At 41.1% G+C, this 16,529-nt stretch overlaps 1 long non-coding RNA gene and 2 gene segments (V, D, J or C); 2 read left to right on the forward strand and 1 right to left on the reverse strand.

Moving 5' to 3' along the window:
- The first annotated feature begins 255 nt into the window (after positions 1–255).
- On the forward strand, positions 256–926 carry LOC121031364 (T cell receptor alpha variable 6-like). The segment is given in 2 exon segments: positions 256–364; positions 556–926. Coding segments are annotated over 2 exon segments (423 nt in total).
- Positions 927–1,396: 470 nt separating this feature from the next.
- LOC121031485 (uncharacterized) lies at positions 1,397–2,899 on the reverse strand. Its single transcript, XR_005790725.1, has 3 exons — positions 2,796–2,899; positions 2,264–2,332; positions 1,397–1,593 (listed from the first exon to the last, which is right to left on the reverse strand). It is a non-coding gene; the product is annotated as an uncharacterized LOC121031485 (long non-coding RNA).
- Positions 2,900–14,201: 11,302 nt separating this feature from the next.
- On the forward strand, positions 14,202–15,271 carry LOC121031461 (T cell receptor alpha variable 8-3-like). The segment is given in 2 exon segments: positions 14,202–14,597; positions 14,724–15,271. Coding segments are annotated over 2 exon segments (441 nt in total).
- The last annotated feature ends 1,258 nt before the right edge of the window (positions 15,272–16,529 follow it).

Genomic DNA, 16,529 nt, shown 5'->3' on the forward strand with positions numbered 1-16,529 from the left:
GGCTCCAGGCTCTGAGCTGTCAGCACAAGAGCCTGACGCCGGGCTCAAAATCACGGACCCTGAGATCATGACCTGAGCCGAAGTCAGACGCTTAACCGACCAAGCCACCCAGGCGCCCCATGAAACAAGTTCTCTTTAAAGTTGGATTAGACCAGTGTGTATCTGCAGAGGGCTGAACAAGCTTGTCACTGATTGGGTAGGAAAGAGACTTCCTCCCATAGAAGAACCCCAGTAACACCCACCTAACTAAAGAGAATGGCTTTTTGATTGAGGAGACTGAGTCCACATATCAAGCTATAGTTGGGGACAAGAATGGAGCTGTTCCTGGGAGTTATTTTGGTGATTTTGTGGCTTCCAGTGGACTGTGAGTTGGAGGCTTCCTGGTGATAAGAACAAAGAGATCCAGAGATCCAGGCCATGGGATGGAGAGGGAAGAGCTAGGATCCATTCTGCTTCATCTTTGGTTATATCTGGGGTTGTGGAAAGAAAATATGACTCTTAAGAGTGTAGTGTAGTGACTAAACCTCCTGTTTCTGGTATTGTGTTTCTGCCTAGGGGTAAGCAGCCAAAAGATGGAACAGAGTCCTCAGTCCCTGAACATCCAGGAGGGTGAGAAGGCCGTTCTGACCTGTAACTGCACAAATTTTTCTCCAGTGGTCTTCCAGTGGTACCGACAAGATCTGGGAAGAGGCCTTGTCTTCTTGCTACTAATCCGTGAAAATGAGAGTAAAAAACAGACAGGAAGACTGAAGGCCACCTTTGATAAGACCTTCAAACAGAGTTCCTTTTACATAACAGAACCCCAGCCTGCAGACTCAGCCACCTACCTCTGTGCTGCAAACACACAGCAGGGTCCTATCACCTGCTTCCTGTACCCAAACTCTGCTAACAACTCTCGCAGTCAACAGAGCTGCTGGCTGTGCTGACCCCAAGGGTTTAATATGCTCCTGGCATATTAAATGGGGGTACTTGAAAAGATTAAAGGGTGTGAGAAGGAGCACTGGACTGACCATGAGGGAGTGGGGGATCCATCTCCCAGCCTGAGCACTGCTGATACCACTGTGTGACTTTAAGCAACTGGTGAGATTTGCAGGTCTCAGTTTCCTCATCGGACCATGAAGGGCTTACCACAGGATTCCCAAGTTTGTCTCAGTTCTGAAATTCAGAGCCTAATTTTTCAGGAAAAATGAATATGCCCTGAAGAGTGCCAGAGAGCAAGAAAAGAGAATTTGCATGCATGTGTGTGTGTGTGTGTGTGAGCTTAAGGACAATTAATTCTGCCCAATTTTTGTGACTAGGCCAGAACTGCATGAGACATAGAGAGGGTTAAACACATTCCTTTTAAACAGAGAATGTAGTTTCCTCTACATGAAGAACAAAAACAAACAAAATACCCCTGTCTACATATTTCTGGGACCCTTCTAAACTGAACTCCAAGTGATGATGATGATGACGGTAAGGATAAAAAAATTGACCTGTGTTAAATAACAAAACTGAGCCAAGTAAAATTGAAGATGTAACTGGCTTTATTAAATGATTTGTGAATCCAGAGAAGCATTCCATCCAGCATGCAGAGGAGAAAGCTCCACAGAGCTGCAGGAATGGAAAGGGTTTTAAAGGCAGAGAGAAGGCATTAAAAAAAAAAAAAAAAGAATTTATTAGCAAGGAATGCAATGTTTAGGTAAGGTCCCCTCCTAAGGGGTAAGGTGTCTTCCAGGGGATTGCCTGAAATTCCAGTTTGGCTGGTTAAAGGTACATTCCTGAAGGGGTTGAAACTGCAGTTAGGTTAGTTATTAAATCTTGATTTATTGATTTAGAGCCACAAGTAGCTCCATTATGGTCATGCAGTTTTCTTTTTCATACCTATGTTGTTTGTTATTCATTTTGTGAATGGAGGACCATACTATATTGGGCAACAGGCCATAAGTCATGACTCTTGTAAAGATGGGTTTAGAACCTTTGTTTACTGTGTGTGTGATATCAGTGAGTGTGTCTATGTATAACTTTTTTCTTATATAAAGGATTTTTTTCATGTTTATTTATTTTCATTTTTGAGAGAGGCAGAGAGAGCTGGGGAGGGGCAGCAAGTGAGGGAGACAGAGAATCCTAAGCAGGCTTTGCACTGTCAGCACAGAACCTGATGCATGGCTTGAACTCACAACTGTGAGGTCATGACGTGAGCCAGAATCCAGAGCTGGATACTTAACTAACTGAGCCACGCAGGCGCCCCTATGTATAACTTTTTAATAGAAGTAACTTGCACCTTATCATGCTGGGCACGGGTTCTGAGTTGAGGACTTCTCTATTTTTTTTGAACGCTGCACTGCCATTTCTATTGAAAGGGAGCAGAAAAACGCTCTAGATTTTTTTTTTTTTTAAGTTTATTTATTTTGAGAGACAGAGAGAGAGAGGGAGAGAGTACGAGTGGGGGAGGGACAGAGACAGAGGGAGAGAGAGAATCCCAAACAGGCTCTGAGCTGTCAGCACAGAGCCTGATTCGGGGCTTGAACTCATGAACTGTGAGTTCATGACTGAGTTGAAATCAAGAGTTGGATGCCTAACCGACTGAGCCCCCCAGGCGGCCCAAGAAGATAGCACCTTAAATATGCACAACCACCATACCCTTTGTTTACTGTGCTTTGGCTGAAAACCTTCCATAATTGGCATATCCCTCACCCCCCAACATATTCTTTGGTCTTTAGCTGAAGATGGTATTGAAGGTGATGGTTTGGGTCTTTTCTGGGAGTTACTCAGTTTTCCTGGGTCTCTCTCACAAATACGGGAAACGTACACACCATCAAACTTCTGTTTGTTTTTCTTCTGTTGATCTATCTTTTGTTACAGGGAGGGGGGTGGGGAGGTTGTCTCAGTCAAGAACCTAGAAGATTAGAAGGAAAATTATTTTTCCTCCCCCCCTTTCATCCATATATTACCTTTCTTGATCCATTTTCAGTTTATTAATTAGCAAAAGGACAGACTCTAGATGTCATGGCATATTCAGTTGCTAATATTAAATAAAGAAAATTCAACCAAGTAACTTTGAAGATCTAGTGGGCTTTATGAAGTGATTCATGAATCTGGCAGCATTCCATCTAGCAAGTAAAGGAGACTTCCCAGGAATTGTATACAATGGAATGTTTTTTTTTTTTTTTTTTTAATTTTTTTTTTCAACGTTTATTTATTTTTGGGACAGAGAGAGACAGAGCATGAACGGAGGAGGGGCAGAGTGAGAGGGAGACACAGAATCGGAAACAGGCTCCAGGCTCTGAGCCATCAGCCCAGAGCCTGACGCAGGGCTCGAACTCACAGACCGTGAGATCGTGACCTGGCTGAAGTCGGACGCTTAACCGACTGCGCCACCCAGGCGCCCCTACAATGGAATGTTTTAAGAGCAAGGAGGGTGGGGCTGAAAGTTATTAGCATAAGAAAAGGATAGTTTCAGGCAAAATCACCTACTCTTGGTGGGGGGGGCAGGGGTTTTACGCAGATTATGTCATCTTTCTTGGGGGGACAGGTGAGGATAAAGAGGGCCCACGTGACAGATTATCTCATTGGTGCTGACCACAAAATTCCAGATTGATTGGCTTAAAATTCCACCCATGGAGAGGTTGAAACTGCAGTTAAGTCTTAAGTTTGCTGTCCTGGATGCAGCTGAATCCACCTTGGGCCTGTGACTCTTTTTAATACTAATGATGGCAGAATTGTGGGTTTTTTGGTTGACTCAGTTTGGGGTTATGGTTGATATCTCAGTCTACTCGGAGCCACATGGAGCATGGCCATCATGGTACTATCATTATGTTGTTTGCGTGTGAGTGTAGGGAAGAGATGCTAAAAGAACAGAGGAAGAAAATGATAAAATGAGAAAAGTAGAATTTGAGAGTTAGAATGTACATTAGTCATACTGTCCAAATTCTTAATTTTAATCACAATCAATATAATAGAAAAAGCTAGGAACATTAGGAAGCTAGGAAATAATTGGATCTGAGTGCTGGCATCCGGGATTTTTTTAGAGAGAAGAGACCTAACACAGGATTTTCAACCATGGTTAGACTTATTGAAGATTCATGAGCCTCCTGAAATTGAACATAGGTGTTGTGTTATTGAGGCATAAGTGTTATTTGGGAGGAATTTTCACTGCATTTTTAAAAGGTGTTGATGAGACACAAAAGATCCAGAGAATTTGGATAAGAGTAAGAGTCATGTCAGGAAAGGAGGTTGAGAGAAGGATGGAGAATCAGCCAGCAGCTCAGGACAGGGATGGGGAGGGAACTAAGAAATTATTGAATGTAAAAGAATTACATTAGAATTGAGTAAATTGTTTTCTCCCACGAGGAACTGGCATACTTTCTAGTTTGTAATACATGGGAGGTTAAGTTATAATTGGCAGTACAGTATTTAAAAAGATGGGCACGGTTGGGGTGCCTGGGTGGCTCAGTTGGTTAAGTGCCAACTTAACTCAGGTCACGATCAGGTCACGGCTCAGGTCACGATCTCACAGCTTGTGAATTCAAGCCCCTCATTGGGCTCTATGCTCACAGCTCTGAGCCTGGAGCTCACTTTGATTCTGTGTCTCAGTCTCTCTGCCCCTGTCTCTCTCTCTCTCTCAAAAATAAAATAAACATAAAAAAAAAAAAAAAAGATGGGTGCGGGAGTCTAACACGCTGATCACGCTCTGTCTCTTTCTCTCTCTCAAAAATAAAATAAACATTAAAAAAAAAAAAAGATGGGCGCGGGAGTCTAACACATCACCGTTCAAATCCTAATGGACCAGCTATGTAGTTAGTCTTGGACAAGTGTCTCAAGCTTTCTGAGCATCAATGTCCTCTTCTGTAAAAGTCTAGTAATTAGAAGGACTTCATAAGCTTATTGTTAGGATTTAGCAAAATTCCAAAAATACAGACATTTATTAAGGTCCTGATTTATTGCTTAATTTATGTTCCAATCGACTCTGATAGTAGCAAGTACACTAGTAGATTAAGTATTCAACAGATACTCGTTTTTATGGTTGTTTTTCTCATTTCCTCCAGAAGTCCAGACTTAAACTCTCTGCTATGGGTGTTAAATTTACCCTTTCGTATTTCTATTTCATTAATCTTATTGCAAATCACCTCAAAATCTATTTAAAATAAGCCAGTATGTAAATCTGTATTTCATGACCTAGAATCTTTAACAAATATTATTGAGTACGTGCTATGTCCCATGCATATACAATATAGATATCTATACACAATAAATATTCACCAGTGAATAAATCAGGTAAAAATTTCTGCCCTAGTGGACTTGACATTCTATCAAGGCAGACAGATAATTTTTAAAAAGTGATAAATAATAAATCACATAGTATATTAGAAGATACTAAGTGCTATGGAAAGAATAATGCAGGGAATTGGAAATTGGCAACATTGAGCTGGAGTTGACTCCGGTTGTAATTTTAAATAGGAAGAAGGGACCATTGTTGTCCTCTCTGAATAAATATATGAAGGAAGTGAGAAAGGAAGCCATACAGTCATTCAGGAGAGCAGCTCAGGCAGATGAAACAACTAGTGTGAAGCACTTGAGGCAGGAGCTGTCCCAGACATAGCAAGGGGGCCAGTGTGGCTGGAGGGAGGGCCACCAGTGGGAGAGGAATAAGAGATTGGATCACAAAAGTAACAAGGGCCAGACCAGGTAGGGCTTCAGGCTATGCTGTGCTGAGAATAAACTCTTGGGAGTTCAGAGCAAAAGTTAATAACCTATTGCCATAATCTAGGCCAGATGATGGTGGTTTGGACCAACGTGGTAGCAGTGGTGGTGCTGAGAAGTCAACAAACTCTGACTATGTTTTGAAGGTGCACCCAACAACATTTGCGGACATATTGCATGGGTATGTGAAAAAAAAAAAAAATCAAGGATGCCTCCAAAGTTTTTGACCTAAACAAATAGAAAGAAGGGCTTGCCATTAAGAGAGATGAGGAAGATTGAGTAGGCTTGTGGGCACTAGACCACAGGGAGAGGAAGATCAGTTCAGCTGTGACGTGTGAAGTTTGAGTAGTTGCCTTTTAGAAATACAAGTCTCTACCTCGGGAGAGAGTGCCAGGCTAAAGATACAAAATTGAAAGTCATCAGTCTACAGGTGGTAGCAGACAGGAGCCTATGGGTATTAGAGTTCTATAAACACTGAAACATTTGTTTTGATTGGGATAACACTTGACAAAAAATATTTTATTTCAGAGACAGAGAGCACAAGCAGGGGAGACAGAGAGAGAGAGAGGATCTCAAGCAGGCTCCATGCCCAGCACAGAGACCTACTTGGGGCTTGATCTCATGACTGTGAGATCATGACCTGAGCTGAAATCAAGAGTTGCACACTTAACTGACTGAGCCACCCAGGCATCCTGAAAAATATCATTTTGAACTACTCTATGTACCAGCAATTGCACTACTAGGTATTTATCCAAAGGATATAAAAATGCTGATTTGAAGGGACACTTGTACCCCAATGTTTATAGCAGCACTATCCACAATTATATATAGCAGCTGAATTATGGAAAGAGCTCAAATGTCTGTCAATTGATGAATGGATTAAGAAGATATGGTATGTATACACAATGGAATACTACTGGGAGATGGAAAAGAGTGAAATCTTGCCATTTGCTACAAGGTGGATGGAACTGGAAGTTATTATGCTAAGCAAAATAAGTCAGTCAGAGAAAGACAGATATCATATGATTTTACTCATATGTGGAATTTGAGAAACTTAACAGATGATCATAAGGGAAGGGAAGGAAAAATAAGATAAAAACAGAGAGGGAGGCAAACCATAAGAAACTCTTAAATACAGAGAACAAACTGAGGGTTGCTGGGGGTAAGGTGGGAGGGGCTGGGTAAATGGGTGATAGGCATTAGGAGGGTGTTTTTTGAGATGAGCACTGGGTGTTATATATAAGTGATGAATCACTGGGTTCTAATCCTGAAGCCAAGACTACACTGTATGTTAACTAACTTGCAAATTAAAAAGAATAATAATAAAATTAAAGATAAATAAGTAAATAAGTAAGTAAATAAATAAATAAATAAAGCTTTATTGGAACACACACACACATGCACGCACACAAGGAGGATATTTTGGATCATTTGAATGACTGTGGTGTACTAGGGTACTGTCATGCAATTTCAATACCCTAATGTGGGTATAATTGTGTGATGTCAACTGAGGGCCAAATATTATCATACTGCATCATACAGATGTTCTGCAGTAGTAAGAACAGAGAAAAATGGTACGAAAGTTGAGGTATTATATGTTATATGATAGTAAAGGCAAATAACATTCAGAAAAAATCAAGTAGTTGTAGCTCCAATGGCCATAAGCAGCTTTAGCATATATATAATATATTATTATGACATATATTCTAATAACCACCTGCAATGGTTTATTATCAGAAAGAGAACTTTCTGCATCTGAAGTCTGAAGTCTGAAGACTTTAGCATTTAGTTAATCTTAAAAAAAATTTTAGTATGGTGTTTTGGAGATGCTTCATTGCCTGGAACGAGCCATCTTGATAAGGGCTCCAAAATTAAAAATGAATTTATTTTTAAAATGGAAAAATATGACAAAATTAATGACCATGAGTCAAACAATTTTCTATCATGCTCAAAATTAAAATTAGTAAGTTAAATATAAACATGAATACAAATTTTATACTGTAAATACCCAACATTAATGACATCACTTTAATGTCCAGGGAAAACCACAAGGAGGCACTCTTTTCCTCAGATGTTTATTCCCACAGTCAGATGGTGGTTTGACACTCCTCAGCCCTACTTCTCTGGGCATATTCTGTTCTCTTTCCAGTTGGCAAGTTGCTGTAGGGCAAGAAGGTGCTCTTTCCAAAGGAGGAAGGACTCTCCAGAAGATCCCATTCAGAATCCAGAATCAGAATAGAGCAGCACCTTATGAGCTTTGGTATATTTAGGGGTACAAAGCCATTTTCTCTTCCCACAGCTCAAACAGCCATGTTTTCTACTTTTTGCTCAATGCATGTGGTGGTCCTGCTAGTAATTCTCAGTGAGTAAGATTTCATATTTTTAAATCTATTTTTATTGTTTTTAAGTTTAATTCCAGTGTAGTTAACGTAATGTGATATTCGTTTCTGGTATACAACATAGGGATTCAACAGTTGTATACATTACTCAGTGATGTATACATCACTGATGTATACTGTGATGTATACAGTGATGTATACATCACTGATGATGAGTGTATTCTTAATCCCCTTACCTGTTTCTCCCACTCACCTCCCCTCTGGGATTCCTTTGTTTGTTCTCTATAGTTAAGAGTCCGTTTTTCGGTTTGTCTCTCTCACTTTTTTCCCTTTGTTCATTTGTTTTTTTCTTCAATTCCACATATGAGTGAAATCATATGGTATTTGTCTGTCTCTAACTGGTTTCACTTAGCATTATACACTCTAGATCCATCCACGTTCTTTCAAATGACAAGGTTTCATTCTTCTTTAGGGCTGAGTTATATTCCTTTGTGTACATGTACCACATCTTCCTTATCCACTCATCTATCAATGGACAATTAGGCTGTTTCGATAATTTGGCTATTGTAAATAATGCTACAACAATCATAGAGGTGCATATGTCCTTTTGAATTAGTGTTTTCATTACCTTTGGGTTACTCCCCGGTAGTGTAATTACTGGGTCATAGGGTAGTTCTATTTTAATTTTTTGAGGAATCTCCATACTTTAGTAATGACCAAAGGCACATGTGCAGGACTTGTTGGGATCTCCAGAGGATGTGGGCTGCTCTTTATGCCATCGAACCTTAGACTGCAATCATTAGATTTTGACAAATGCTCATCTCAATTCAAATTGCTGCCTATTGCTCAGAGAAGTGCAGTGTCAGGGTTAGAAGGTGGCTTATGGAGTATATCGATACTTTTTATTCCCCAGTGGAGACTCAGGGACCCAGATGGAAAGACAAGTGACCCTCTCAGAAAAGGCTTTTCTTACTGTAAAGCACTCCTGTGCTGCTACAGTGTACGCACGTTCCCTTCTCTGGTGCGTTCACTGTCCTGGTGAAATTGTGCAGTTTTCTTGAGAGCCACAAAGGAAAATGAGATGGAAGCAACAAAGATTTTGAAGCCACAAGTGAAGGAAAAAAACCCCTTTCACTGGGAGAAACTTTCAGTCCACATGTCAGACAGGGTAGTGTGTGGCTGTGCCACCTGGAGAGGCTGGGGGGGGGGGGTGCGCGGCAAGCGCAAGCCCTCAGAGGACCAGTCAGGACCCATATGCTGAGGACTGGTGCTCATGACTCATTCTGGTTTCAGGACATTCTACTATGGTTTGACCCTCAGGTACCCTGGCAGGTGTGAAGATCACCCAGATTGACTTCAAGAACACAGTGGAAAAATAGCAACTGACCAGGTCCTGAACTTAACACCCCCTTGTAGAAATGAGAAACAGGGTCTGACATCTTTCATCAAGGATCAGTGGTGGACGGAGTTAGAGTATCATGCTAAGCGAAATAAGTCAGTTAGAGAAAGACAAATACGATATGATTTCACTCAGATGTGGAATTTAAGGAACAAAACAGATGAACATGGGGGGAAAAACAGGCAAACCAGGAGACAGACTCTTAATGATAAAGAACAAACAGTGTTGCTGGAGGGGAGGTGGGTGGGGATGGGCTAGATGGGTGATGGACATTAAGGATTGTATTTGTTGTGATGAGCACAGGGTGTTATAGGTACGTGATGAATCACTAAATTCTACACCTGAAACTAATATACACTATGTTAACTAACTGGAATTTTAATAAAAACTTGAAAAAGAAAAAAAAAATCAATGACATGATCTCTGTCTCCTCCTTCCAGACAAAGTCCAACCCTGTGACTTTGGTCAAGGGTATCCCCCCAATTAGAGATGTATATGATTTTCTCTTTAGAGACACAGCGTGAGATAGATGGGGTTGCATCTGCATAACGTCCTCCTGACACAGAGAGGGTTATTTCCTAGGGAACAGAGGAAAATACCAAATACCAAAGCAACTGGCTCTTACAGAAAGAATGAAAGGGAGGAGGGAGAAACAGTTCCCACATGTACAAGAAGAATGGAAGGAAAATTATATTTATCATAGTTTCTTTTGGTGCAAACAAAATAGCAGTCATGGACTGCTGCTTTCCAAAGAAGTGGACACAAGCACATACTGGAAGAAATGGCTCATGTCCAAATCCTGTGCACACTCCCTGCCCTCTTTTTCTCCTCCCTACTATATCTTTTTTTTTTTTAATTTTTTTTTCAACGTTTTTTATTTATTTTTGGGACAGAGAGAGACAGACCTCCCTACTATATCTTGATTAGCCGGCTTCTTAAAGCAACCCGAGACAGAGGGGGCAGTGTCTGTATCATCTGAAGAGAAAAAACGGTCAGGTTTACATTCTTCATCAGATCACAGTTCAGGAATGGTGGTTGGGGGAAATCACGTAGCTCCCTCGACTCTTTTCCTTATCCAGAAGAGGTTAACTCTTTTTGTTATCCTCAAGGAGACTAATGAAGAAGTGAAAGGTAATAGGGTGGGTAGAGGAAAAGAGAGGAGAAGAAAGAAAAGGGAACTTTGGATTGTATTGCATCTAGTCCTGGGGGCTCCTCACATATGGGGGTCGCTTCCCTCGTATATTGCAGTCACTGGGTGAATAGTTACTTATTTATTATTTTATTTTGATCCATAAAAATAATTCGATTTTCAGGGAGAAGGGGCCTTGTTAGAGAGAAGACTGACAGAGGCATTCAGTGTGTCTCAGTAACTCAGGAAGTGCAGTGGAAGGCAGCTGTGAAAGATACTGAAAATGTCAATTGCAGTGAAGGGTCCTTTCCCCTTTCACTTTCTCTTTTCCTCCATTCCCTTCCAGGAGTCTTTTCTAATGTTTCCTTTTCTCACTGGCCCTCTCTGTCAGTGTTATGAATGAGCTGAAGCAATAACCCTTCTCTCATTTCAATTCTAAAATTATTAGTTCTTCCTTCTTGGTTTACAAGTTTAAAATTCCTTTTTATAGAAAAAACAATCTATGTGCCTGGTAAACAAAAAACCTGAAAGACAGCAAGAAGATATACAATAAAAAAATAAGTAAGTTTCAGAGTTTTGGTTGAACACAGTTGATTGAATATTCATGTTTCTCTCTGCAGCCTCCTGAAAGTCTACTAAAATGTTAATAAAGAATTTCAAGGGGCGCCTGGGTGGCTCAGTTGGTTGAGTGCCCGACTCTTGATTTTGGTTCAGGTTATGATCCCAGAGTCCTGGGACTGAGCTCTGTGATGGTCTCATGATGGGCTCTGTGCTGAGCATGGAGCCTGATTAAGATTCTGTCTCTCTTCCCCGCTCTGCCCTTTTCCCCTGTTTGCATACTCTCTCTTTCTCTCTAAAATAAACAAATAAATAAAAAATAATAAAAAAAAGAATTTCACAAAATATATAAGCACACAAGCACAAAGCAACCAGGAAAGATGGTGACAGCACAGGAGACATCAAGATGATGTTTCAAGGATGGAAAGCAAGTGGAGAAGAGATAAGGGGTTTGGCAGAGAGAAAATATGTGGCTGCAGTAGGAAAGCCAACAGGAGGCAGTTCTATTTATGCTGCAGCATTCTGGGAATGCCCAACAAATTGAAGCACCAGTTACACTCTGGGAAAATGGTACCAGGTGTAGAGGGCAGGTGGAAAAGAAACAGAAGGATTGGAAAGACTAGACTACAAGCTACCCTCAAACATAGAAAACAATTGAAGATAGTCTCTCTGGTTGCTTTGAACCAGATAGCTTTTGGGTTAGGGAATTTCAGAGACATCTGAAGGTGGAGTGGGGTGACAAAGAGAAGGCAGGGGGGTTTTGGTGCAATTCTGTATTTCTTTTCTTTTTTTTTTTTAAGCTTATTTATTTTGAGAGAGAGAGAGAGCGCGCACGCTCGAGTAGGGGAAGAGCAGAGAGAGAGAGGGAGAGAGATCCTAAGCAGACTCCTCACTATCAGTACAGAGCCCAACAGGGGGCTCGAACTCATGAATTGTGAGATCATGACCTGAGCAAAGATCAAGCGTCCAGCGCTTAACTGACTGAGCCACCCAGGCACTTCTGATTTTTAAAAAGGGGTTGGCAACAATATTTTTAGTTTCCAGGAGCTCTTCCTGATCGTTGAAACTTTGCTGTTGAATTTTTTTCAAGACAAGTTAATTTAGATATTTTTGAACAGTCTTTTTCATTCTTGGAATTTTGTTTCCTTATGTGTCAGGTTTTCTGACTTTTTGTTTGGTTTTGCTTTGATATTTATCATTTGTACTGTGAAGGAAGGAAAAATTCTTTCTCTCCCCTTGAAAGTCTTCCAGCTGGACCAAGAATTAAATTTACATGAGACAGATTAGCAGGAGAAAAACCCCAGAGTTTTATTATATGCATATGGAGGTCCAACAGTTACATTGAGACTGAAAGAAATGACCAAGGGAGGCATTTATATCCTTTTTAGACAAAGAGACAATAAATCTGTGAGGCATTGACAACAAAGGAGAAACTCCTTACCTTAGGAGCTTCAATTAGTAAGGAATTCTAAGTGGAATTTGGCCTGGGCAGTAGATTAGTAAAAAGTAACAAGCGTTGTTTATGCAGCATCCTTGTCCATTAATTTCCTATCTCTGGTGATAAGATGTCTCTTTACCTCTTGGTATAGGAAGGGCGCCTTTCACATGGGAGATTTGTTTCCAGCTTTCAGGGGGACAGAGGAGGGTCTGAGTGTCCTTTGTTTTTTTCTGTTTTCTTTTTTTAAAAGATATTATTTTTAAATAATCTCTATACCCAATGTGGGGCTCGCACTCAACCCCAAGATCAAGAGTAGCATGTTCCTCCAACTGAGGCAGCCAGGTACCCCAAGAGTGTCCTTCTTGCACAGGCTCTCTTCAGTAATCTTTATTTAAAATAATCAACATGCTCAAATGGTACATTTTGAGGCAGCTTACCCTTGGTGGCCCCTACATCTACTTATGGCTAATCCTCTTTGCTGTCCCTTCATACCATATGAGTGAAGGATTGTGCACCTATTAGGTACCGTTTGTGTCATTGTTTAAGTTGGTCTGTTTTTTTTTTAAAGTTTATTTTTATTTATTTTGAGAGAGAGATAGAGAGCAAGAGGGCGAGGCTCAGAGAGAGGGAGACAGAATCCCAGCAGGTTTACAGCTGTCCACGCAGAGCCTGATGCAGAGCTTGAACTCACAAACTGTGAGATCATGACCTGAGCCCAAAGCAAGAGTTGGAAGCTTAACAGACTGAGCCGCTCAGGAGCCCCTAAATTGGTCTGTTTTTTAATCAATTGCTTTGCAGAGAGGGTTCGGTTAAGGACTCTGAGATAGGAATATCACTCTGGATTATTCAGGTAGATCCAGTCTAATCACATGGGTAGTTAAAATTGGAGAAACTTCCCTGTACTGGTTAGAGGGAAATGGGACTCTGGATGAATGATCAAAGATGAAGCACTGCTGGCTTTGAAGATGGAAAAAGGGACCATGAGTGAAGGAATGTGGGCAGCCTTTAGAACCTGGGAAATGTAAAAAACCAATTTTACCCCCAGAGGTTTCAGAAAAGAAGCAGTCCTGCGGATGTCTTGATTCTAGCATCCTACTATATCGGCTTCTCAGCCTGAGGCTTACTGCCAGTAAGGCTATCCAAAGCTCAGCCTGGGGACACTAATCTGATTATCTCTGCTTACAGAATGTCTCCAGGGCGCCTGGGTGACTCAGTCAGTTACTCAGACTCAGGTCATGATCTCACAGTTGGTGAGTTCCAGCCCAGCGTCAGGCTCTGTGCTGACAGCTCCAGCTCTGAGCCTGGAGCCTGCTTTGGATTCTGTGTCTCCTTCTCTCTCTGCAGCAACCCCCCCCCCCCCAACTCATGCTCTGTCTCTCTCTCTCTCAAAAATAAATAAACATTAAAAAATTAAAAAAAAATGACTCCACAGCTACTACTGGAAGCTCTGATGCATTCTGAAGTCTGATAGTCTTACTGTATAATCAGTTTCTCTGTAAATTACTCCTCTATTTTACAGGCCCTATTATTCACAGAGACAAGGATTAATATTACCAACTACAGAAGACAATATATTATATGTTAGGGAAGAAAGAAAATCTGTTCAGTGGAAGTTTTTGATGTGTCTCTAAATAGAAGGGAAGCACAGATTAGCTTCGCAGGCTGTCTGGAGCCTCTGTCCTGTGTCTGGCCTCCAGTGGGCGATGTTGCGCAAACTAGAGGTGCTGAAGCTCTCAGCACCTTCCCCTCCGCTCCTCCTCCCTGGAGCTAGGGGGCTGAAGCCCGCTTTTTGAGTTCTTTGAGGTTAAGACAAGTGAGATATTCAGAGGTCAGAAAATACTCAAGATCACCTAAGAAGTTCTTGTATTTTTACCTAAACAAGGGACTTATCTAGTTCAACCTTACTCACATCTCCTATTTCCAAGAGCTGGGTTCCACGGCCGCTTTCCTGCTTGCTCAGGGGAGATCTTCCAGAAAGAAGCCTGCCATGTCTTCACTGCTCAGCCATGCTCCTGTTGCTCATCCCAGTACTGGGGATGCTTTTTTCCCTGAGTGAGTAATATCCTATTATGGTCCCTTGTTCTACCATAAGTAACTTTTCTTACTCAAATTTTAGTAGAAATACTTTTCATAGACCGAGTCTGCACCGCTTTCACTGATACAGCATTGATTTTGCAGGAGACACCAGTGCCCAGTCAGTGACCCAGCTTGATGGCCATGTCACTGTCTCTGAAAAAGCCCATCTGGAGCTGAGGTGCAACTACTCCTATGGGGCAACTCCTAATCTCTTCTGGTATGTGCAGTACCCCAACCAAGGACTCCAGCTTCTCCTCAAGTACTTTTCAGGGCCACCAAATGTCCTGGTTCAAGGCATCAAAGGTTTTCAGGCTGAATTTAGGAAGAATGAAACCTCCTTCCATCTGAGGAAACACTCGGCCCACTGGAGCGACTCGGCCAAGTACTTTTGTGCTGCAAGTGACACAGTACCTTGGACTGCAGGGGGAGCTGAACACAAACCTCTTGAGGCACTAAGGAGGCTAAGTGCATCTGAAAGGTTTTGGATTCTGACATAGTAGGACACACAGTACAGAGGCGTTCAGGGACTGGCTGAGCAAGTGTGGGGGCAGATCTGCTCCAACCGGTTGGATATGGGAGTTGGGACACAGCACGGGAGCATTTTACTTTTCATTCATAATTGTATCTTTCAATAAACTGAACAAGGTGAACTCCTTTCGTAGCTTATTTCCTTCTTACAAACTTACTGCCTTCCCAACTTGGTAATTTTAAGATCATTTTGTTGGAATCTTTCTTCCTGGATCCACTCTGCGCTGGTATTTCCCCTCATTTTTAGGCACCCATCTAGGAGGGAGGAGTTGATTGGGGTGGTGAGTAGCTCAGAATACAGTGTACTTATGGAGATTTTTAGCAACTTACCAGGAATGTTGCAGAAAGAATAGTGAATAACGCATATTTTTTAGCATTTCTTCAAGGACTGTTAAGGGTGCAGGAGACAATCTAGATGCCAGATTCTACTTATTTTAAAGTTAAGATCGTCTATTTTTACCAATTATAATGACAGGTTTCCATTGTTTTGATATCTTAAATTCTACAAATCTGTATCAGAAATCTTCAAAATTGGTGGGATAGTAACTTTGGCCAATTTTCTGACAAATGATGTCATTCTTTTCTTTTTTTTTACTGTTGTTCTATTTTCAACTGAGTTTACCGTTAGAATGTTAAAAATTGTTTCTTACCGTTTGGCATTTGAAGGGGAGGAAGAAATTTTCCTGGTCCAAGCTTCTTCCAGCTGGACAGATAATTAAATTTACACGAGACATTAACAGGAGAAAAAAATCCAGAATTTTATTACTTGCCCATGGAGGCCTACTAATGAAATTGAAATCTAAAGAAATGACCAAGGCAGGCAACATTTAGAGTTTTTAGCAAATAGACAATAAATCTGTGAGGAATTGACAGGACAAGAAAAACTTAACTTCAGGAGCTTCAATTAGTGAAGAATTCTAAACTCACTGTGAGGTTTTTTAAATAAAGGCTTAAGACTTTCATGTAATAATAGAAGGCAATGTATTTATCATTAGCTTAACTCCTGCTCTTCATGTGTGGTGGTTCTTTTCATGTTCAGCCCCCCTATTTTGAAAAAAGTGACAAAAATTCTAAATGACAATTATGAAATGTTCTAGGGGTCATACTCCACATTCAGCTGCTATCTGGTCTAATTACTGCAGAGTTCTGATTACAAAACACAGTTCAGCTAGTGCCTCTAGGTTTACATAAGGACTGAGTTAACAGAAGTACTGCTCTGTATGCTGTCCATCAGATCTTTCTCATCCCTTTATTTTTATTTTATCTTTTTAAAGTTTATTTATTTTGAGAGAGTGAAAGACAGAGAGAGAGAGAGCATGAGCAGGGAAGGGGCAGAGACAGAGAGAGAGAGAGAGAGAGAGAGAGAGAGGGAGAGAGAGA

The sequence above is a fragment of the Herpailurus yagouaroundi genome, unplaced genomic scaffold, assembly GCF_014898765.1.
Source record: "Herpailurus yagouaroundi ecotype Mexico unplaced genomic scaffold, PumYag 141, whole genome shotgun sequence".
NCBI classification, from domain to species: Eukaryota; Metazoa; Chordata; class Mammalia; order Carnivora; family Felidae; genus Herpailurus; species Herpailurus yagouaroundi.